Source organism: Chenopodium quinoa, unplaced genomic scaffold (genome assembly GCF_001683475.1).
Source record: "Chenopodium quinoa cultivar QQ74 unplaced genomic scaffold, ASM168347v1, whole genome shotgun sequence".
Classification (NCBI taxonomy): Eukaryota; Viridiplantae; Streptophyta; class Magnoliopsida; order Caryophyllales; family Amaranthaceae; genus Chenopodium; species Chenopodium quinoa.
The window spans coordinates 712,658-731,650 of record NW_018744290.1 but is presented as its reverse complement, the minus strand read 5'-3'; the positions used below and the strand labels follow the sequence as shown (position 1 = coordinate 731,650).

At 35.0% G+C, this 18,993-nt stretch overlaps 4 protein-coding genes across 4 annotated transcripts; 2 read left to right on the top strand and 2 right to left on the bottom strand.

The window, feature by feature from the left end:
* The first annotated feature begins 2,073 nt into the window (after positions 1–2,073).
* Positions 2,074–3,336, top strand: LOC110695316 (probable methyltransferase At1g27930). The gene is made up of 2 exons (XM_021872573.1): positions 2,074–2,597; positions 3,015–3,336. The coding sequence occupies exons 1-2, from the start codon at positions 2,074–2,076 to the stop codon at positions 3,334–3,336; spliced, it is 846 nt and encodes a 281-aa protein (XP_021728265.1).
* Positions 3,337–3,986: 650 nt separating this feature from the next.
* Positions 3,987–10,065, bottom strand: LOC110695095. The gene is made up of 7 exons (XM_021872304.1): positions 9,749–10,065; positions 9,609–9,649; positions 7,152–7,209; positions 5,322–5,415; positions 4,815–4,899; positions 4,676–4,741; positions 3,987–4,267 (listed from the first exon to the last, which is right to left on the bottom strand). The coding sequence occupies exons 1-7, from the start codon at positions 9,828–9,830 to the stop codon at positions 4,154–4,156; spliced, it is 540 nt and encodes a 179-aa protein (XP_021727996.1). The 5' UTR covers positions 9,831–10,065; the 3' UTR covers positions 3,987–4,153.
* Positions 10,066–11,605: 1,540 nt separating this feature from the next.
* On the top strand, positions 11,606–13,215 carry LOC110695094 (ribonucleoside-diphosphate reductase small chain-like). The gene has a single exon (XM_021872303.1). It carries the CDS (start codon positions 12,009–12,011, stop codon positions 13,008–13,010), a length of 1,002 nt encoding a protein of 333 aa, XP_021727995.1. The 5' UTR covers positions 11,606–12,008; the 3' UTR covers positions 13,011–13,215.
* Positions 13,216–13,983: 768 nt separating this feature from the next.
* Positions 13,984–18,543, bottom strand: LOC110695092 (uncharacterized protein YciO-like). The gene is made up of 9 exons (XM_021872302.1): positions 18,073–18,543; positions 16,916–17,031; positions 16,694–16,747; positions 16,582–16,606; positions 16,298–16,420; positions 15,368–15,534; positions 15,139–15,208; positions 14,839–14,937; positions 13,984–14,143 (listed from the first exon to the last, which is right to left on the bottom strand). Exons 1-9 carry the CDS (start codon positions 18,283–18,285, stop codon positions 14,090–14,092), a joined length of 921 nt encoding a protein of 306 aa, XP_021727994.1. The 5' UTR covers positions 18,286–18,543; the 3' UTR covers positions 13,984–14,089.
* Positions 18,544–18,993: the final 450 nt, after the last annotated feature.

Sequence of the window (18,993 nt, the reverse complement as noted above, 5' to 3'; positions counted from 1 at the left end):
AGCACAACAAGAAAGGTTGAAACAAAATAGGTAAGTATATTTGAATTTGAATAAAGTTATTAATATTTTTTTAACAAATATATTCAATTACAACTTTGGTACTTATAATTACAATTTATATTTTCACAAAAATTTAACATCAAAAAATGAAGTGAATTGTGATGAGATAATGTTATTTTAAGTTAAACATGTGTTATTTGAAAGTTATTGAAACTTGTTATTCTAAAATGTGCCTATGTTATTTTAAAATGTTTATTTGAATTGAATCCATTATTTTCTGTACTTGTATTATTATGAGTTGAACTTGCGTTATTTTAAATTAAGCTTGTATTTTTAATCTTGTGTTATTTTGTTAAAACCATGTGTTATTATACAAAACCCTTGAGTAATTTTGATCAAACCTTGTATTATATTACTAAAATCGTGTTATGTTTTGTATTTTATATTTAACCTTATGTTATTCTTTCAATAATCTAATGTTATTCTACTTAACAATATTGTTATTTTTATATTGTGTAATCGTGAAGAAAATTTTCGTCTAATTCATCTAATTGTAATTGAAGGATTAACCTCTTTTTCGATCCCGCACAAATCTTTACCCATGAAACAACTTGTATCATACTAAACTCATAATACAAAAACAAAACTAAAACAAAGCACACCATAGGGGAACTTACTACACTCAAACCCACCATTAGGGGTACTTAGAACATTCAAAGAGTGTAGTTTTATTAAATTCAATTACAAAAGCATAATTTCTGGAGAAATTTAGCTGTTTCCGACGTCTGAAACACTTTTTTTGAAGAACCCTAGAGAGAAAAAAGAGAGGAAACGACTAGGTTATTATTATATATTTGTCCTGTTGTTATTTTGTTTAAACGTGTTGTTATTTTGTTTCAACATGTTGTTATTTTAAATTATACCATATGATATTTTGCTAAAATATTATGTTATTATTTTGCTTAAAAAAATAAAAATAAAAATCCATAAAATAAAATACTCCCATTGTACAATTATAAAAGTAGCAACTCGGGGCAACGCACGGGCTACTCACTAGTTATATACTAAAAAGCGTTCCGAAAAACGTTTATGTGCCACGTCATTCCCTCCTTAACAAGCATTGTGTCACATCATCACTTAACAACACGTCATCACCACTTAACAAAGCAAGACTGTACTACCATTATTGACAAATTAATTATAATATAAAAAAGCCTATCATGGGTTTTGAACACTAAACCTTAGGGAAGCAATATCAAACTCCTTACCATCTTAGCCAATAATGAATCATGTCATTTTTTTAAATAAATACAACTATAAATGACAGTCTCAAAATAAAAAGGAAAAACTAACTAGATATGCAACTTGATAAAAAAATTTAAGAGGAATATAATCGACATTTTCGAAATAATGGAGAGTTAAAAACTATGTTCCTATACTTTTTGTTAATTAATAGCATTTTTTAAAAAAATGTTAATTAGTAACATTATGTTTAACATTTGTGCACAACATACTCAAACATCCTATGCTTTATCAATTTATAAATCATAATACCACAATTATAAAACATATTTGAAAAAAGGGAAAAAAAAAAAAGAAAAAAAAAACATGATGATAGAAAAAATTTCATAAAAATAAAAATAAAAAAAGTTTAATCAAAATGGCAACCCGATGCAACGCCCGGGCCGCACACTAGTTGAGTATTATACTACGCTACAAAAGCGCATGAAATTTGAGCCATGAATTAAATTAAATCCAAACAAAAAATTACAACAAAACTAACAACAATTATAAAACAATTAATTAATCATGACAATTATACGTGTTACCTAACCAAGGACCTTCCAACTCCGAACATCTAGGCAAATGTAAATCTCGTTAACTAACAATCAAAAACATCTCCTTAGACATGAATGAATTACACCAAAATATTACAAACACCAACAAATCAACAATCACTAATTATTCACTTCACTTTCATTTCATACTGTAAAATTTCTCATCTTCATTGTAAATAATTTATTTATTTATCCTTCAACATAGATCACAAAAATTAAAATCTTAGAAATAAAAATGAAGCCACGGCGATTACCACTAGACAGGCCCTGGCTAGCGGTACCATTAGTGGTGGCAGTGATGATCGCCGTGGCATTTTTAGTGGTAAACTTCAAGGTGGTCACGATGAAGGCCGGGTTAATTTGTGGGACGACATCGGTGGTTGAGAGAAACGTTATACCAATACAACTTCATGCCGTGCTACATTACGCTACTACCCGTGACATACCACAACAGTCTACTGCTGAGATCCGGGTTAGCTTTGATGTGTTATTCTCTCTTTACCCTTGTAATTTCTTGGTTTTTGGGCTGGGCCATGATTCGTTGATGTGGGCCTCATTTAACCCAAATGGGTTCACCATGTTCCTAGAAGAGGACCCTAATTGGATCAAGACGGTTCTAACCAAGGCCCCAAATATAAGGGTCTATCCAGTGGGCTATAAGACCCATCTTTACGATGCTAAGAATTTGTTGGCCCATTATAAGGCTGAGCCCAATTGTTTGCCCCCTAAGTTGCATCTTCAAGGTAACACCAAATGCAGGTTTGTCAATCTTATTAATCCTTAATCTTCATTAATTAATGCATGTTAATATTACAATGTGATGATAGATATACATATGGATTTTGATTAATAATTGAAATGATTTAAATTATCGGAAAAGTTTGATTTGATGAAATATATTCTGATTTACAATATATTAAAGTAAAAGTAGTGTTAAAAATGTTTGATTCAATGATGTATTTTCTAATTTAATGAATATAGATCTATTGTTACTACATAAATCAAATCAAGAGTAAAACTAAGGGTTGGTTGACCGCGGTTATGGTTCCTATTTAACAAATATTATATTTTTTAATTAGTACGGAGTATTAAAAAGCATGCAGATTATTTATTAGTGTATGGCCCCACCTCTTCATCAATAGTTTGTTTTTAATGAATTTATGGATGCATGATCAGGTTAGTCCTAAGTGATCTACCAAATGAAGTGTATGACAAAGAGTGGGATGTGATAATGATAGATGGACCAAAGGGGTATCTACCGGACTTGCCGGGGCGGATGGCAGCCATCTACACGGTGGCAGTGATGGCGAGGATGAGGACGAGGCCAGGGGTAACCCATGTAATATTGCATGATGTTAATAGGAAAGTAGAGAGGGTTTATGCTCAAAGGTTTCTTTGTAGAAAGTATTTGGTAAAGGCTGTAGGTAGGCTTTGGCATTTTGTTATACCTCCTGCTTCTAAAGACCAGAATCTAACGCCTGATACATTTTTCTGTTGATCAGATTTTTTTTATGTATCAATTAATGCATACTCAATGGAAAAAATTTCATCTCTTCTGAATTGATTAATCTTTGTAACATCTTCAAGACTTCAATTATAGGCCCTCTTAAGTTATAGGTCCCGAGTTATCGCCTTTTTAAACTAAACTCGTGAGTCGTGATTAGCTCTGTTTGTACAAGCTAAGCAGTTTGTAAGCAAATGTAAACATCCTCTCTCAAGTATGTAGCAGATGTGAACAAAGTGACAAAGGATAGAATAAGGAAGAGTTAAAAGTGTGGAAAAAAAAAAGAAAAAGAAAATTGTTGTGAGTGGGATTGAACCCACGCCCTTTCGGACTAGAACCTTAAACTGGGGCCTCAGACCAACTCGGCCATCTCTACTTTGTTGTACTTTTACCGAAAACATAGAATATATTCTGTTTTCCTTTTCCAAACAACATTCTTTCCCCTTTTTTTAATTCTAAAAAAACCATCCTCTTTTTTTTCAAAAAAAAAAAAAAAAGCAAATAAAGTTAAAAAAAAAAAAACATCCCTCTTCTAGAAGGTTAATTTGGTCCTTTCTTATCGCAAAATGAATAGATGTAATGCGAGATACTGAATCGAAGTATAAATTGGCTAATAAATTAAGAAATTAAATAGACATAAGGAGTAAGAAAAAAAATACTATTCAAGCAAAAGAGCATCTTATTAACATTTTGTTTTAAGTCCCTTCATTTGCAGCTAAAGAGATTTTTTTTACTAATACGAATATACAAAGTGCAAGTTCCCAGTTCAGCTGAAAAAGAGTTGATGAGATGGTAAATTCTCAAGCAACTATTAGTTTGGTCTTGCTATTGGCACATTTCTCTTTCTAACGACCTCCAGAATTTGTTCCGCGGGCATCACAGACGCCCAGTTATCGAAAGCTGAATTTTGCAGTTGCTCGTGCAACTGCAAACAAATTACACAGTAAGGAGAACACTTTAGAAAACGGTTGACATGGAAAAAAAAGGGGGGGGGGGGGGGAAGGGCGGGAGGTGCTCTAGCATACACAGCATGTGTGGAGACACCGAGACAAGGATATCAAATGATAAAGATATACTCCTCATCACAAACCTTCAGAACTCACATTAGTGGGTACGAAACACCAAAAGCCCAAGCCTACACGTTCTATAATTATGAGCTTACCTTCTAAAAGGAAACGCTAATAAAAGTACAGTGAGAAAGAGAACTGAAAAAGATCTCTACTTCAAACATTGATCAGTTGAATTATGCGACTTGGTACCTTCTAAAAGAGAATTGCAGCTATTGTCAAAAACAGATTAGCCACAACACAACCAAGGTGAAAAGAAAGTAAACCTTTTCAAGAATAGCTGATTGGTCATCTGTGTGAAATTTACGCATATGCTTTAACATCTCTAGTTGCTGCAAGAAAAATCACCTGACACCTTTCAGCAATAATTCCTCACAACCATCAAAAGTGTTAAGTGAACTCTACCTGTGCTTGTAGATCATGCTGGTTATGCATTTTTTTGGCAAATTCATCTGTTCCAAGCTCAGCTTCATCACAGGCTATCTCTTCCCTGCAATTTACACCTTATCAGATCTCCAAAATCAGATTCATGGTACATAGATATTGTCACTGTCAGTAGGATGAGCACTAGCATAGAAGAAACAGCAAGGCGAGGAATAAAAAATTGCCAAGCAGAGAATTGTGTATTGTCCCTGACTTTGTTACATACATCAGCCACCACGGGAACAACAATAATGGCATGTAGGAAAAAAAAAAAAAAAAAAAGGGGGGGGGGGTTAGATTCCTATGAGCTAGCAAGCAAAAGAAACAACAAAGAGGCAGATATGCAAGATTTTTTCGTTTTTCCCCTTTTCATCCTGCAGCATAAAGACCCTAGCCCCTAGATCCTCACTCCAAGTAATTTCAAATAAAGAATAAAACAGCTTGCGCAAAGAACAGAAAGGGGAACAAAACAACTTAAAGAAAACTTACTTAGCCACAAATCCATAGAAGCGAATCATCAAGTCTCGGTCATTCTCATATGCCATATTCACTTTTCCCAGGCAGCCAATTCCAAAGCTAGGATCTGCAATATTGCCCAAAAGTCATGTCAAAGTACTTTTTAAAAATTGGTTACTTAGCATCATATGTGTCACAATAATACCTATTTGTCGTCTACATGACTCGACACTTGGCAAAAAACTGGAATGCCAAGTGTCGATGTCTCGTGGCCTGGCTGCGAGACCGAATTTATATATTAGTGGTTAGTTTTGTGCCTGGGCGATGCCCAAATGGTTGATAAAATTTTAAGATAATATTTTTACTTGAATGTTCAATACAGTCAAATAATTCGTTCTGATAATGTAGGATATTTAGACAAACAATATCATATGGAGTATACTTTGTGTAGTTTTGTTTTTAAATAGATATTTATGTTATTATTGACTTGAAAGTATTTTTATTGAACTTAAATTATTTTCACTGAACTGAAAGTATTTTTACCAAACTAAAATTAAATTTACTGATTAAAACTTATTTTACCGATTCTCTAATATTTTTTTAAATATATTAAATAACAATGCATTTTGTATGCGGCTAACTACACCATTTGGCCGGACAAAGTAACCCCTATAAAACTGATCGAGTAACTCCTGTAATACTAACTGAGTAACCTCCAACACTGACTAAGTAACCCCTGTCTATAATACATTAATACTGATTGAGTAACCACTACAACACTGACCAAGTAACCCCTATAGCATTAACGAAGTAACTCTGATCCTGTAATAGTTGGTGACACGATTTGACCAGCTACGTATAAAAGTTTGTGATTAAATATATTATAAATGGATCTTATTTTTAAAAAAAAATTAAAACGAATTTGATTATGGAAATAGAATTGAGTTATACATTATTTATTAAAAGTTATGATTAATTTTGTATATATGAAATATTAGAATTCTATCGTTAAAAATGATATATACGAAGTAATTCACAAGCGACAGACTACTTCTGAGAGAAAGAGGGCAGGCATAAGTAATAAGCATGTACTTTCCTAAGAACACATGACTGCTTGCATATTGTGGTCGCCAGATATGATACAGCATAGAAGACAGATGCACATCAATCAAGGAGTTTGACAAATCAAAAGAATTTGGGGATATTGGAGAGTGAGCTGACATATAAAAATGTTTGATTCTCATGTAGTGGCCCAGCAGACTGAACCAGGTCGATCAAGAAGTTTGATAGTCCAAAAAGAATTTGGGGAAAAACATTTTATAGTAGTGCAATGAATCTGCTATGTTATGCTATGAGATGGATGACCATAGTCAATTCCAATAAATTCAATTTTGCAGCTGATATGGATATCAAGAGTAACCCAGCCCTTACCCTTGATCTGAAGGGCATAGATAAGTCTATTGTTAATCCACAAACTGCAAGAAATGAGGCTCAATTAGGTTTCTTTCCAAAAAAAAAAGCTTCAATGATAATCCTATGCAAAAAAGAGCCTAACACTAGCAATAATAAATTGTGGAAGCTCAAAGCAAATAGCTTATTTAAAAAATGGCTAAGTGAAACAGCATACAGAAATCATAGCAATAGACCATTCTGATTATCTAATATTAACATTTATGGCTTATTTAAATCCTTTCTCCTAACAGATCACAGCCAAGGTCAATGTATAGAACTAGCACAACTGCACAAGAGTGCAGATTTATTGACATAGTTAGTTCACCCCTCATAGGTTAATATCACAAATATGTGGGAAGAATGCAAAAAGCTGGTGAAACCAACAGAGTAAATGATTATAAAAAAACTAACCAACACCCATTTCTAAGAATATCTCCTCTTGGATTGCAGTTGTCACAGCAACAGCTTCCTGCAGTATTTCAAATTAGATTATAGTTACAATCTATCAAGGGCCATGTAAACAACAGGATCTGTATCTAGAAAAGGAGTTTTTTAACAGAAAAAAGGAAGTTGTTATACAACCAACTTATCATTGTCAATAAAACTTACCATTTAGCACAGCATGGGCATCAATTCAAAGTCCAGCAATGCTTAGGCAATGCCCAAGATAAAAATCAAATTGAATTCACAAAGAAGGAAAACATCATAAGCAAATGACAAGACTCCAGCCATGTTAAAGCAACCTCCTATTTAAAAGATACAAATCACCATCTAGAAGACCCTACAACGTCTTGAGCACAAAGCTTTCCAGAATTACAGATCCAAGTAATGGTTCGTTTTCTATTATGACACTAGGTGTATACATTAACACTACACTGAGTCACTGATGTCTCAAAAGCTCTCCACACAGGGTACAAAGGGCGTCTTATGACACTAGACTTGAGGTTTTAAAATGACCTTAATGGATCTTATTATGAAGGATACAGATCTCAGCCATAAATTTCAACTAAAAATAAGTGAAAGCCTTTGAAAATTGGCACATGACAGAGAATGCCCTTATATGGACAGTAATAAGGTTTTAATGCTCCCAATAAACTTACAAGTTATGCTGAAGGGGTCCTGTTCATTATTCACATGTTATGATGTTAACAGAACCTACACACACCCAAGCCGCCTATTAGGTGCAGATGAACCACATGATCATCCGGATCATAATTGGCATCAAACATAATATAGCCACAATAGACCCAAATTTTCAGTAAATCACACCCAAGAAGCTTTATCAGGGTGGAAATTTTGCAACTATATTGTTGTCGATCTCTATAGGATACAAGGGGAACGATTACTTGCCAACAGAACCAAGAATTCATACCCTACAAAAACGAATAGATATAGCTCAACTTCCTAATAGTCTTAAAAGGTCATTGGCAACTTGGCAGTATAATGCTGACATAAACCATGGGTGACAAAATGCTGAAAAATGTCACAGTAAACTCCATTCGGATGCTATAAATCCCCCCTATGAAAATTGGGGGATTTTTGTGACCACAAAAATTACTGTCATATTCATCACCATGCAAGCTTCTTCAAATATTATAAAGTCAAATCAACAATAGTTAGACAACTATAAATACCTTCAAGTTAATCTCATAAAGAAACAAAATTGTTCAAATAAATGATACTTATGGTGTACATGACCTTGAAGCTATAAATCCCAAATGAAGACCCTTTAAAGGATGGAAGATGAATGTAGGTGAAAGCTGATAAGAAGCTTTGAGTTGATGAAAAACATACTGGCAAAGGCATACTGTTCATTTGTTGATAATTGAGGTTTAAAATGGGGAAGAATCCTAAAAAAAAGAGGAATTCCTTGAGCAGCCTCTGAGACTCTACTGGTAATAAGTGATCGTAATTACAATAAATATGTATGTAAATTTCCAAGGGATGTTCTATTTCAATACTCATGGTAATCTTAGTTTATCCCGAAGTATCTCTTTTTCGTCACAACATACATTACCACTTGGCAGATGTATTGAATGGTGATGGAAACATATGTGATATGTCTGGGTATGGGAATATGGAGTTGCACTACCATGGACATTGGCATGATATCTTCCTTGCAAATATACATCTAAATCCGTTCTTACTACTTCCTTTCATTACCACCTACCATATGTGCTATAAAAGTCACCAAGAGGCCATGCTGTCAATGCGTCATAATCACGCATGATCCAGAACGGCTTGGATAAACCCTATATCTAATGCTATAACCAATAAATCACACCAAATTGACCCTTATCTACATCGTTACAAATTATAGACCAAAATTGACAAAAAGCTCGTGCAGTAGCCGAATGTTCATATAGTTCTTAGACAACCCAAAAATCAAAGTCTAATACTTCTGACAATAAACCTAAGCCATGCCAAGAAGTCCCATTTCGAACATCATGCAGTGAAAAGCCTTAACACCCTCGACCAAAACATAACACATGCCAATGGAAACTCCCAATTCTCAAGCAACTTCTAAATTTGCAGTCGTAAATTACATGCAGTACTTCAATAGAGATTATCAATCACAAATAAGATATTCTTGTCCCAATAATTAAACAACTTCATCCCAATGTAACAATAATCAGACCGTTATATGACATTAAACCTGAAATTCATTGCCAAACATTCCCAGAAAAAACAAGTCATAGACCACAAACTCTTCAAAAGATCAATGTAAGGTATTCATGATTCAGAAACCTCTAATTTCTGCGATGGAACTACAATTATTGCATAAAATCAACAATACCCATGATGCAAAAACCTCCAATTTCGTCTTTAATACTACAGTTAATGCATAAAATGAAAAAGAGAAAGTACCTGATTATCTAAAACAGCATCAGCTATGCGTTTCTTGACATCTGAGCATCATCAAATTTAAAAAGTCTGGAATTAGGGAAAAAAAAAACAAAAAAAAAAAAGGAGAGAGAGAGATAAATGTTGGGGATAAATTAAATTACCAGGTAGAGAAGTGAGATAATCGAATCGATCGAAAAGGTAGAGTAATTGATCTCTGGATAACATTCCTGTGTTCTGCGCCATTCTTTCTTACTCCCGATTTTCCTTTCTCTCTTGTTTGCTTGGGTTCACCAATGTCACACAGTTTTTTTTTTTTTTTTTTTTTTTTTTTTTTTGCCCTTTTCAATGGTGAGGGGTATTATGGTCAATGCATTTATTGTAAGGTTATTTCAAGCTATACAATCAAAACTTTAGGTCGGACAGGGCCTTAACATCAAATCCTATGCCCAAACCCGTAAAAAAATAACGGGCCAAAACGGCCTTTTTAGGCTTTTTAAATCGAGTTTGGCTTTTTAACTAAAAAAAAACGTTTTTTTGGCTTGTCCAAACCCACTCTTTTGTCGGGTCAGATCGAGTGGGGTCGTAATGATCACCTCTAAAACATACATTGTGTTTTTTGTTTAATACCATATCAGCAATATCATGAGAGTGCGAGAGATAGCTCAAGTGGTTAAAGCTTCCCTCCCGATTTCAGGAGATCCTGAGATCGATTCTCACTCCCGCCCTTGTGGCTCTCTAAACACCAAAAAAAAAATACCAATATCATAAAATCTTTTATAATAGTCATACTGTACACAACACGTTTTCTGTGTGGATGATTGACACACAAAAACACTAACCGAGTAAACCCTGACCGATTAAGTAACCCCTAACTGAATCACCGCTAACCGACTGAGCAACCCCTAAACAACCAAGCAACCCCTGACCGACCGAGTAACCCCTGACCAACCGAGTAACCTCTGACCGACCGAGTAACCTTTGACCAAATAACCCCAGCCATATGGTGTGAACTTTGTGTAGCATTCTAGCATCACAATAATTATCAGGTTTTGTGAAAGACGTATGTATATTATTAACTCAATTTTCATAATCAACACAATTATTTTTTAGAATACTAAAGCACAATTAGCTCTCACTCAAGCACAATTATTTTCAAGTTGGTCATGAACAAGATGAAAGGCAATACAAAGTTGAAAATACAAGCAAATAACAACCCAACTACAATTATAATGTATTATTATTATTATTATTATGCTATTATTTTTATTGATCAAAATATAAATATTTTTAGTATCCATTAATCATATTTTAAGACAATATACAAGTTGTGAATATTTAAACATGTCGACCAATTCATAAAATAAAAAAAAATAAAAAAAATATATCGATCAATAATACGATGTGTTTCATGTGCCATGTCACATGCCTCATGCGAGTACTTTTTTCCACTTTTTCTCTCTAACTTTTGTCTATAATTCTACTTTTCACTTTTATTAATATACTTCATTCACTTTTTCTTCCCATTTCTTAAATGCTGTGAAAAAACACAAACAAAAACTATATTTTAGAACGGAGGGAGCACTACTAATAATGATATTCAGTAAATTTAATGGCCAAATCTATTTTCAGTCATCCATTAATCATAATTTAAGACGATGTAAATGAATTAAGGATATTTAAATCATACGATATTTCGACCAATGACCCAACCCATGTGTCAGATGTGCCATGTCATAATTCACACGACCTAAACCTCATACGAACACAATCCATTCTCGCGTCATCCCATGCTAGCCTAATAGCAAGCACAATTGCATAATCCAAGAATCCACTAGACCACTACCACCTTAATTGTAAAAAAAATTGCTGAAAAAAACCAAAAAAGGCTGTAAAACTTTTAATTTTTTTTATTTTCAAACCCTAAAAAAAAGCGCTAAAAACAATATCCCGCCTTCCAATAAAAATCAAACCAAACGCAATTAATTACTTCCCTCCTTTTATTTTAAAAATACCCCCCAATTTTTAAATTAATTTCGTAAACTTTCTTCAAGCTTCTAATGTACGCTTCCAATTTCCCAAAATTTTAAAAGGATAAAATCGGAATTTCAAATATCCAACCAACAACCCCTTCAAATTCTTACACGTCACCAGAATATCACCTACCTTTATATGAAATATCTAAAATACCCTCATCTTCTTCCCTCAGATTTATTCTCGCGCAAGCTTCCCACTCAAAATTTCAAAACTCCCCCCAAAATTTCAAACCCCTAATTTCCTCAATTTTTCCTATAAAAACCACTCTAAAATCCCCATTATTCTACATTCCCAAATCTCAAAACCCTAAAAAATCCCTCCAATTTCTCAATCAATCTTCCATTCTTCCCCAATTTCGTCAAATTATTCTTCAAAAAAACCCTAAAAATGCCGGCGAAAATCGAAGAAACCGACCCACTTCTCACAGAAAACCCAGATAGATTCTGTATGTTCCCAATTGAATACCCACAAATCTGGGAAATGTACAAAAAAGCTGAAGCTTCATTCTGGACTGCCGAAGAAGTCGATCTTTCGCAAGATGTTCGTCACTGGGAAACCGTCTTAACCTCCGACGAACAGCATTTCATCACCCACATCCTCGCCTTCTTCGCCGCATCTGACGGCATAGTTCTCGAGAATCTCGCCGGAAGATTCATGAAAGAGGTCCAGGTTGCTGAAGCTCGCGCTTTCTATGGCTTCCAAATCGCCATTGAAAACATTCACTCTGAAATGTACTCTCTTCTTTTAGAAACTTATATCAAAGATTCTAACCTTAAAACCCATCTTTTTCGTGCAATTGAAACTATCCCTTGTGTTAAGAAGAAGGCTGATTGGGCTCTTCGTTGGATTGATGGTGCTGAATCGTTTGCTGAGAGGTTAATTGCTTTTGCTTGTGTTGAAGGGATTTTCTTCTCCGGGAGTTTTTGCTCCATCTTCTGGCTTAAAAAGCGTGGGCTAATGCCGGGTTTAACCTTCTCGAACGAGCTGATATCGCGAGACGAAGGGCTTCATTGTGACTTTGCTTGTCTGTTGTACAGCTTACTGAAGAAGAAGCTGAGTGTGGAGAAGGTTCAGGGGATAGTGAAGGATGCAGTCGATATCGAGCGAGAGTTCGTAACTGATGCGCTTCCGGTGAAGCTGGTTGGGATGAACTGTGAGCTGATGAGTCAGTACATTGAGTTTGTTGCAGACAGACTGTTGGCTGCGCTCGGGTGCGAAAAGGTTTACGGAGTTCAGAACCCATTCGATTGGATGGAGTTGATCTCTCTTCAAGGGAAGACTAATTTCTTTGAGAAGAGAGTTGGGGAGTATCAGAAAGCTTCTGTTATGTCAAGCTTGAATGGTGCTAATGGTGGAACTCATGTGTTCAAGATGGATGAAGATTTTTAGGTTTAATGATGGGATTTAATTATTATGTGATGTTTAGGTTAATCTTATGATATTTTTTAGAGTATGGTAATTCTACTACTGCTACTAATTGGTGCTTTCCAATATATGTAAAATATTATCAGTATTACAATGTTTGTAATTTTACTTGTTCTCTTGTATTAATTTTGATGCCTACTGAAATAAAATGATGTTTAGCTATGATCAATTGGTTTGATTTGGTTTATTTATTTAGCTGACTGCAAATCTGATGAGGAAATTCTATTTGTGTATTGATTTTATGAGTAATAAGTTAAACGATGTTAGAGTGATGATTAATGGAGTAATTTGAACATATTGCACAAAGGAACGTATTTTGCTACCTTGTATGGAAGTATCAAAGGATTGCAATAATTAATTAATGTGTCTTTTAGACATTGACAAACAACCAGTTGAAGTTGAAGATAGAAAGATTGACTCTCTGCAGTAGGCGGTGTATGAAAATGAGAAAGCAATACTGCAAAGTGCAAAAATGGCAGGGATCGGATAGGACCCATATAAGTACCAAGAAAATTTTAGACCAAATTGGCTAAGGAAATTTACTTTTGCATATGCAAAAATCTGATGAAGTGAAGTTGCTGTATTCATAAGATAGATCCTCACTTTACAGAATACAGGCATGTACAGATTTATATTCAGCTGATGGAATTAGCTAACGCCTAAAATCACATAGTAGCATGTCATTATAACCATTGAGAACAGGTTTTTTTTACACAAAAAAACAGTTTACTTATGAATCTGTACAGAAGTTGTGAACATTTCAGACACTTCAAGAGGCAGTAGACGTGAAAGAGCCTCCAAGGACCTCCTCGTCTTCAGATACCATCCAAGGTTGTGGTGGTCCCTGCGATCCATTAAACCAGTATACAGGTATGTACAGAGTTATATTCAGCTGATGGAATTAGCTAATGCCTAAAATCATAGAGTAGTCCGTATATCATTATAACCACGGAGAACTAAATTTTTACACAAAAAACAGTTTACTTCTGAATCTGTACAAAAGTTGTGAGCATTAATATGTTCAGACGCTTCAAGTAGCACTGTCAGCCTCCAAGCACCTCCTCGTCTTCAGATATCATCCAAGGTTGTGGTGGTCCCTGTGATCCATTAAACCAGTAAGTCTAGACCTTGATGAAAGGAAAATACAACTTTTTGCCCCCAACTACAAGAATGCTTATGTGCTTTGGCTAATGGTGTAATAGGGTTCTAGTAGGTTTGACTCCCCAAAGCAACCTTAACATTCACAAGCATGCAGCAATTGACATAAACAGAAAATACAAGCACTGATATACACACATGGTTATGTCCATGCCCCATGAAACCAGAGGCAAGTGCAATAACCAAAGCTTGCAGCATTTAGAAGGTTAATCTTCAAAAAGCCGTACATGTAATCCAGTAACAGAAAATAAATCTAACTTAAACAAGTATCAAGTGGAATTTATAGAAATTATAACCACTGACATCAAGAGCTTTGATCTACATGTCCTGAAAATTGAGAAGGTTCCCCTGAGTTCATTATGTACCCATTTTTATTGTTAAAGATATGTCCTGATAAATAAAATATTGCTTAATCTTTTTCTTCTAGGTGCGGAAATGCAGACGTGTCCAAAAATTATATAAATTGTATCCCTAGGCATCAACAAAAAGGGAAACACAGGGTCACAAAATTAGTAAATAAAATTCCCTGGAAACCTGAATCAAATCAACTGATGCAAAGATTCCACTACAAATTCGAAGATATGCTTGTTTAACAAATGAAAGTATGTAGCTTGTTGCCACAAATTTCACATACCTTTCCCAAACGGATGATTTTTGGAAAGCTGCCAGTCATGTCAACCACAGTAGATGGCTCAGCTATTCTAAGACCAGCATCAACAATAAAATCAAGGCCCTAGAGAAAGCACAAACAAAGGAGCTATTAGCGACACACGATATGACGGAACTAATAGTGGCTCTTTTATTGCTGCTTCATCAAACGTACTGCTATATGTGTTTATCATATAGCCACTTCAGGACCCGGAAAAAGATTCTTGCTACTTTTACTACAGCCTTTATGAGTTTAATTAACTATACTTCGTATGTGAAATTATACCTCTTTTCCATACACCTCTGCAATCACAACGGGATCTAAAATCCACTGATCTTCTTTTGGGGCCTTAACACTGCAACAGGCATAATATGAGAACACAGACAGAGAGACTAACAAGGTCAAGGAAATCAAGATGCAGGTAGCCATTCATGTGCCTCGTTAGTATGGGTACACCAAAATCATCAGCACTCGTAATTCCGAAAGAGAAGAAATTTCAGAGGTCCAAACAAACCTGGTAGATATCAGAGGTGAATCTGTTTTCTCAAGAATAGCCTTAGTTACAGGATCATCAGGTATACGAACACCTATGCTCTTCTTTGGTGTATATTTTACATTTCCCGGCTCATGATTGAGACATAGCTTCGGTAAACTTTTGCTTGCAGTTAAGATGAAAGTGTACTGCCACATGGAACATATCAGCCAAAAATGCAAACCATTATGCAGCAGAAGTCGAGGATGTTCAGAAAGTGTTGGGCCAAAAGGGAAAGGATTTGAAACATAAGAACAACTAAAACTTAATTGACATACGTATGGCAACCCTCTGCTGTTCACATATCATAAAGAGCAAACTTTCAAATTTAGCATCTTAAGAACAATGCATAAGCGTCATATAGTAATAATTATAGTAGTTCATTTCTTTTGGTTGCTTTTGAATCTCATACTTTTGGGTGTTTCATAAAGCCCTTCTCCAATGAGCTATCCTCAACAGTTCACTCCAATGGCACAGACGGATAAAAAGGGGGAAAAAATGAAAAGAAAAAGAATGCTGATTGAGAGAGATGGATGAATATGAATCAGCAATATGCTTCAAAATAGTATGATCTCCTGTAAGTCCTGTGCCAACAACTTTCTCACATATGCGTGCTATATAGACCAATGTAGCCAAAAATTGCAACATACTGCACAAAGGCAATTGATATGTAATATCAATGAGAGGGCTAAGTTGTTGGTGACCTTAGTCACCTTACTCTCTCATCAGTCTCATGTTCAAAAGTAAGTAAAGCAACTGAAACAGGGCATCCATAAAGTACCGAGTCATCAAACTGCAACCTTCAGGACGCTTTCTTAGGTTCACCCCGTACTCTAGCCACTAAAGGAAAGATAATTTATGGAAAGAGGAAAAGCACCCAATAAAAGAATTAGTAAGTGAAATCATACTTACAGGTCCAGGCAGGCATTGCTTCACAGCTCGAAAAATGTTAGGATGACCTAGGCTATCACCACGAGGGAAGCCCATTGTATATACATCAATGTCATGGAATGAACGACATAAAATGCTAAGCGGCTGCACAGACAACATGAAGACATAAAGGTAAGTATCTTACAATCAAAATAACACACACGTAGGTATATCAATCCCAATTCTATAAAGCAACATTCAGCCCGAATGCCAATTAGCTAATTACTGGACAGAGGACGAAAAACCATCACTATAAGAGGTCTCACCTTGGAAGTTTCAATATTCTTAATCCTGCAAAAGAAGCCAAATGAAGTCAACCAAAGTGGAAGAGATGTTGAGAAATTATCAACATTCATACATAGAGGGGCAATGACATACCTCCTAAGACGCTCAATTGCAGAGGGATTATTCATATCACAGACAATTGCATACCTGGAATGTTTGTAAAGCACAAGACATATTAATGTAGAAGAAAAATAGGTACGTGCCATCAAATTCCAAACCGACATCACCTCTAGAACTACTACATCTTTAGAAGCACATGCACGATAACAGTAAACCATCATTCTCGAAACACAAAAGAGAAGAAGAGCAGCATACACTGTGTCTGTGGGGATGACACCAACGGCTCCTTCCTTCAGCTGCTGAATAACTGGTTCCAGCTTCCAACTGTCTATTCCTGATGGATCAACTTCAACATAGAGCACGCCACCATCCTGGAAATTAGACACCATCCTGGAAATTAGAATTTTTTTTCTTAATAAACATTTTAGTGGGAAGTATATCTAGGATTTGGCAATCTACCTAGAACAACATGGGGATCAGGGAGAATAAAGATATACTTCTCTCTTAAGACTTAACTGCTACTGTCTAACAAATCGTTCATATGCACAAGTCATACAATTTGACACATATATCGTAGTGTAAAGACACTGAGAGAGTGTTTATTAGGAGGAAAATATTTTCATTTTGTAGGGAAGGGAAGTCATATTTTCCTCCTATTCCTTAATCCTTTCTTCTTCTTTCTCTTCTCTCACCCACCCTCCATTTCCATTACATTTTAAATCTGTACTTCCCTCTCTAACTATTCTTGCAGGGAACCAAACAGAGGAAAAGTAATTTACAAGTGTTTTTTCATGACAATTTGTTTCCATTGTAAATAATTCTTGTTCAAACCAAATGGAGCCTAACATTAAACTTTAGCTTTAATATATAATGAGAACTTTAGACAATTATCTCACCTTTTGCCAAAATTTCATTTACTAGCGTCGTAGAGTTAATCTCCTAGATTATGGTATTCAAAAGTTCAAAGCATATCAAGATATAGATTTTGCATTGTGCATTTAGCAACTACAGTATGACTATATATCCACAATTCAACTACAAATTTTATCAATAAACATAATCAAAACACAAACATCAAGACTATAAATTCAATCATTACAACCGTATATTTCTTCAATTTAATTATGCAATTGTCACTTGATAAACATTTCATCACTATCATGGAGATAATTAAGAATTTTTCTTCAAATTTAATGTAAATTCATAGACATTTCCAGATTTCCTAATTTTCGGAATTGCAACAAACTCATTGTTATCTGGTACCACTCTCCTCAGCTACAACACACAATTCGCTAAATTTCGAGCATATATCTCCAAATTCAACACTAAACCAAAAATGCGAGCAAATTACAAAGACAATTAGAATTGAACTCCATAATAAAAACCTATGAGAAGGTAGAGAAAAGAAGAACCTTCGAGAAGCGAGGAGTAGCGTATTTAAGACGCTTAGGGCTTCGTTTGACAGCTCTAACTTGGAAGCGGCAAGGAAGAGGTTGAAGTCGCCGGAAAGAGACATTTCTACAGCGGAAGGGAGAAAGAGATCGACGGAAGGAGAGACAAAGTGGTTGAGTAGAAGTGTAATCTCTTGAGAAATTAGCGCCGACTTTCATGGCGACTGCCGCCATTTTTGAGCTATCTCGAGCTCCTTGCGCCACGAAGTTAGTGAGAAAGAAAGGGGCAAAAAGTGGTAATTTTGGATTTGTTCCAGTAGGAGAAGGAGAACAATAGAATATACTCTTGTAAATTCAATTGTAACGATAATAGACCACCCCTAAATGATAGTAGTAGTATGTTCCTCCTTTTATTTAAGTTGCTAACGAAAATTGCTCTCTTCGTCTTTGAATAAAAGTTTATCTCTAGCGAATTATTTGTTCATCATAAATTATTTGATTATTGCTGATTAAAATTAAGGTTTGAATAACCACTTCTTACTACTTTATGAAGTCTGAATAATCAAGGCGATGCTTTGTATAAGGATGACCCTATATCATTAGTTCCATACTCCGTATGATTTAGGTGGAAAACTTACCCTTCACAACGATTAATATTCACTTGGTTGAGGATATATGATAGGAAAAAATTTATAATTTCTGCAAAACTCACAATTGTTTCAACAAAATATCATGACATTGGCATTTTAATTAGCACAGTCACTAGATACACAAACCATGTCCTTTATACTTGAATAAATTATCTTGTTTTCCTTCTTTTTCACTACTCCGTAAGTATTTAAATAAACCATGTCTCTCTTCCTCTCCCATATACTTTCATTCTACAATTGGGTAGACAATGGATGAGTGTGAGGTTGAGAGGAAACGTTCGAGCATGCTCAT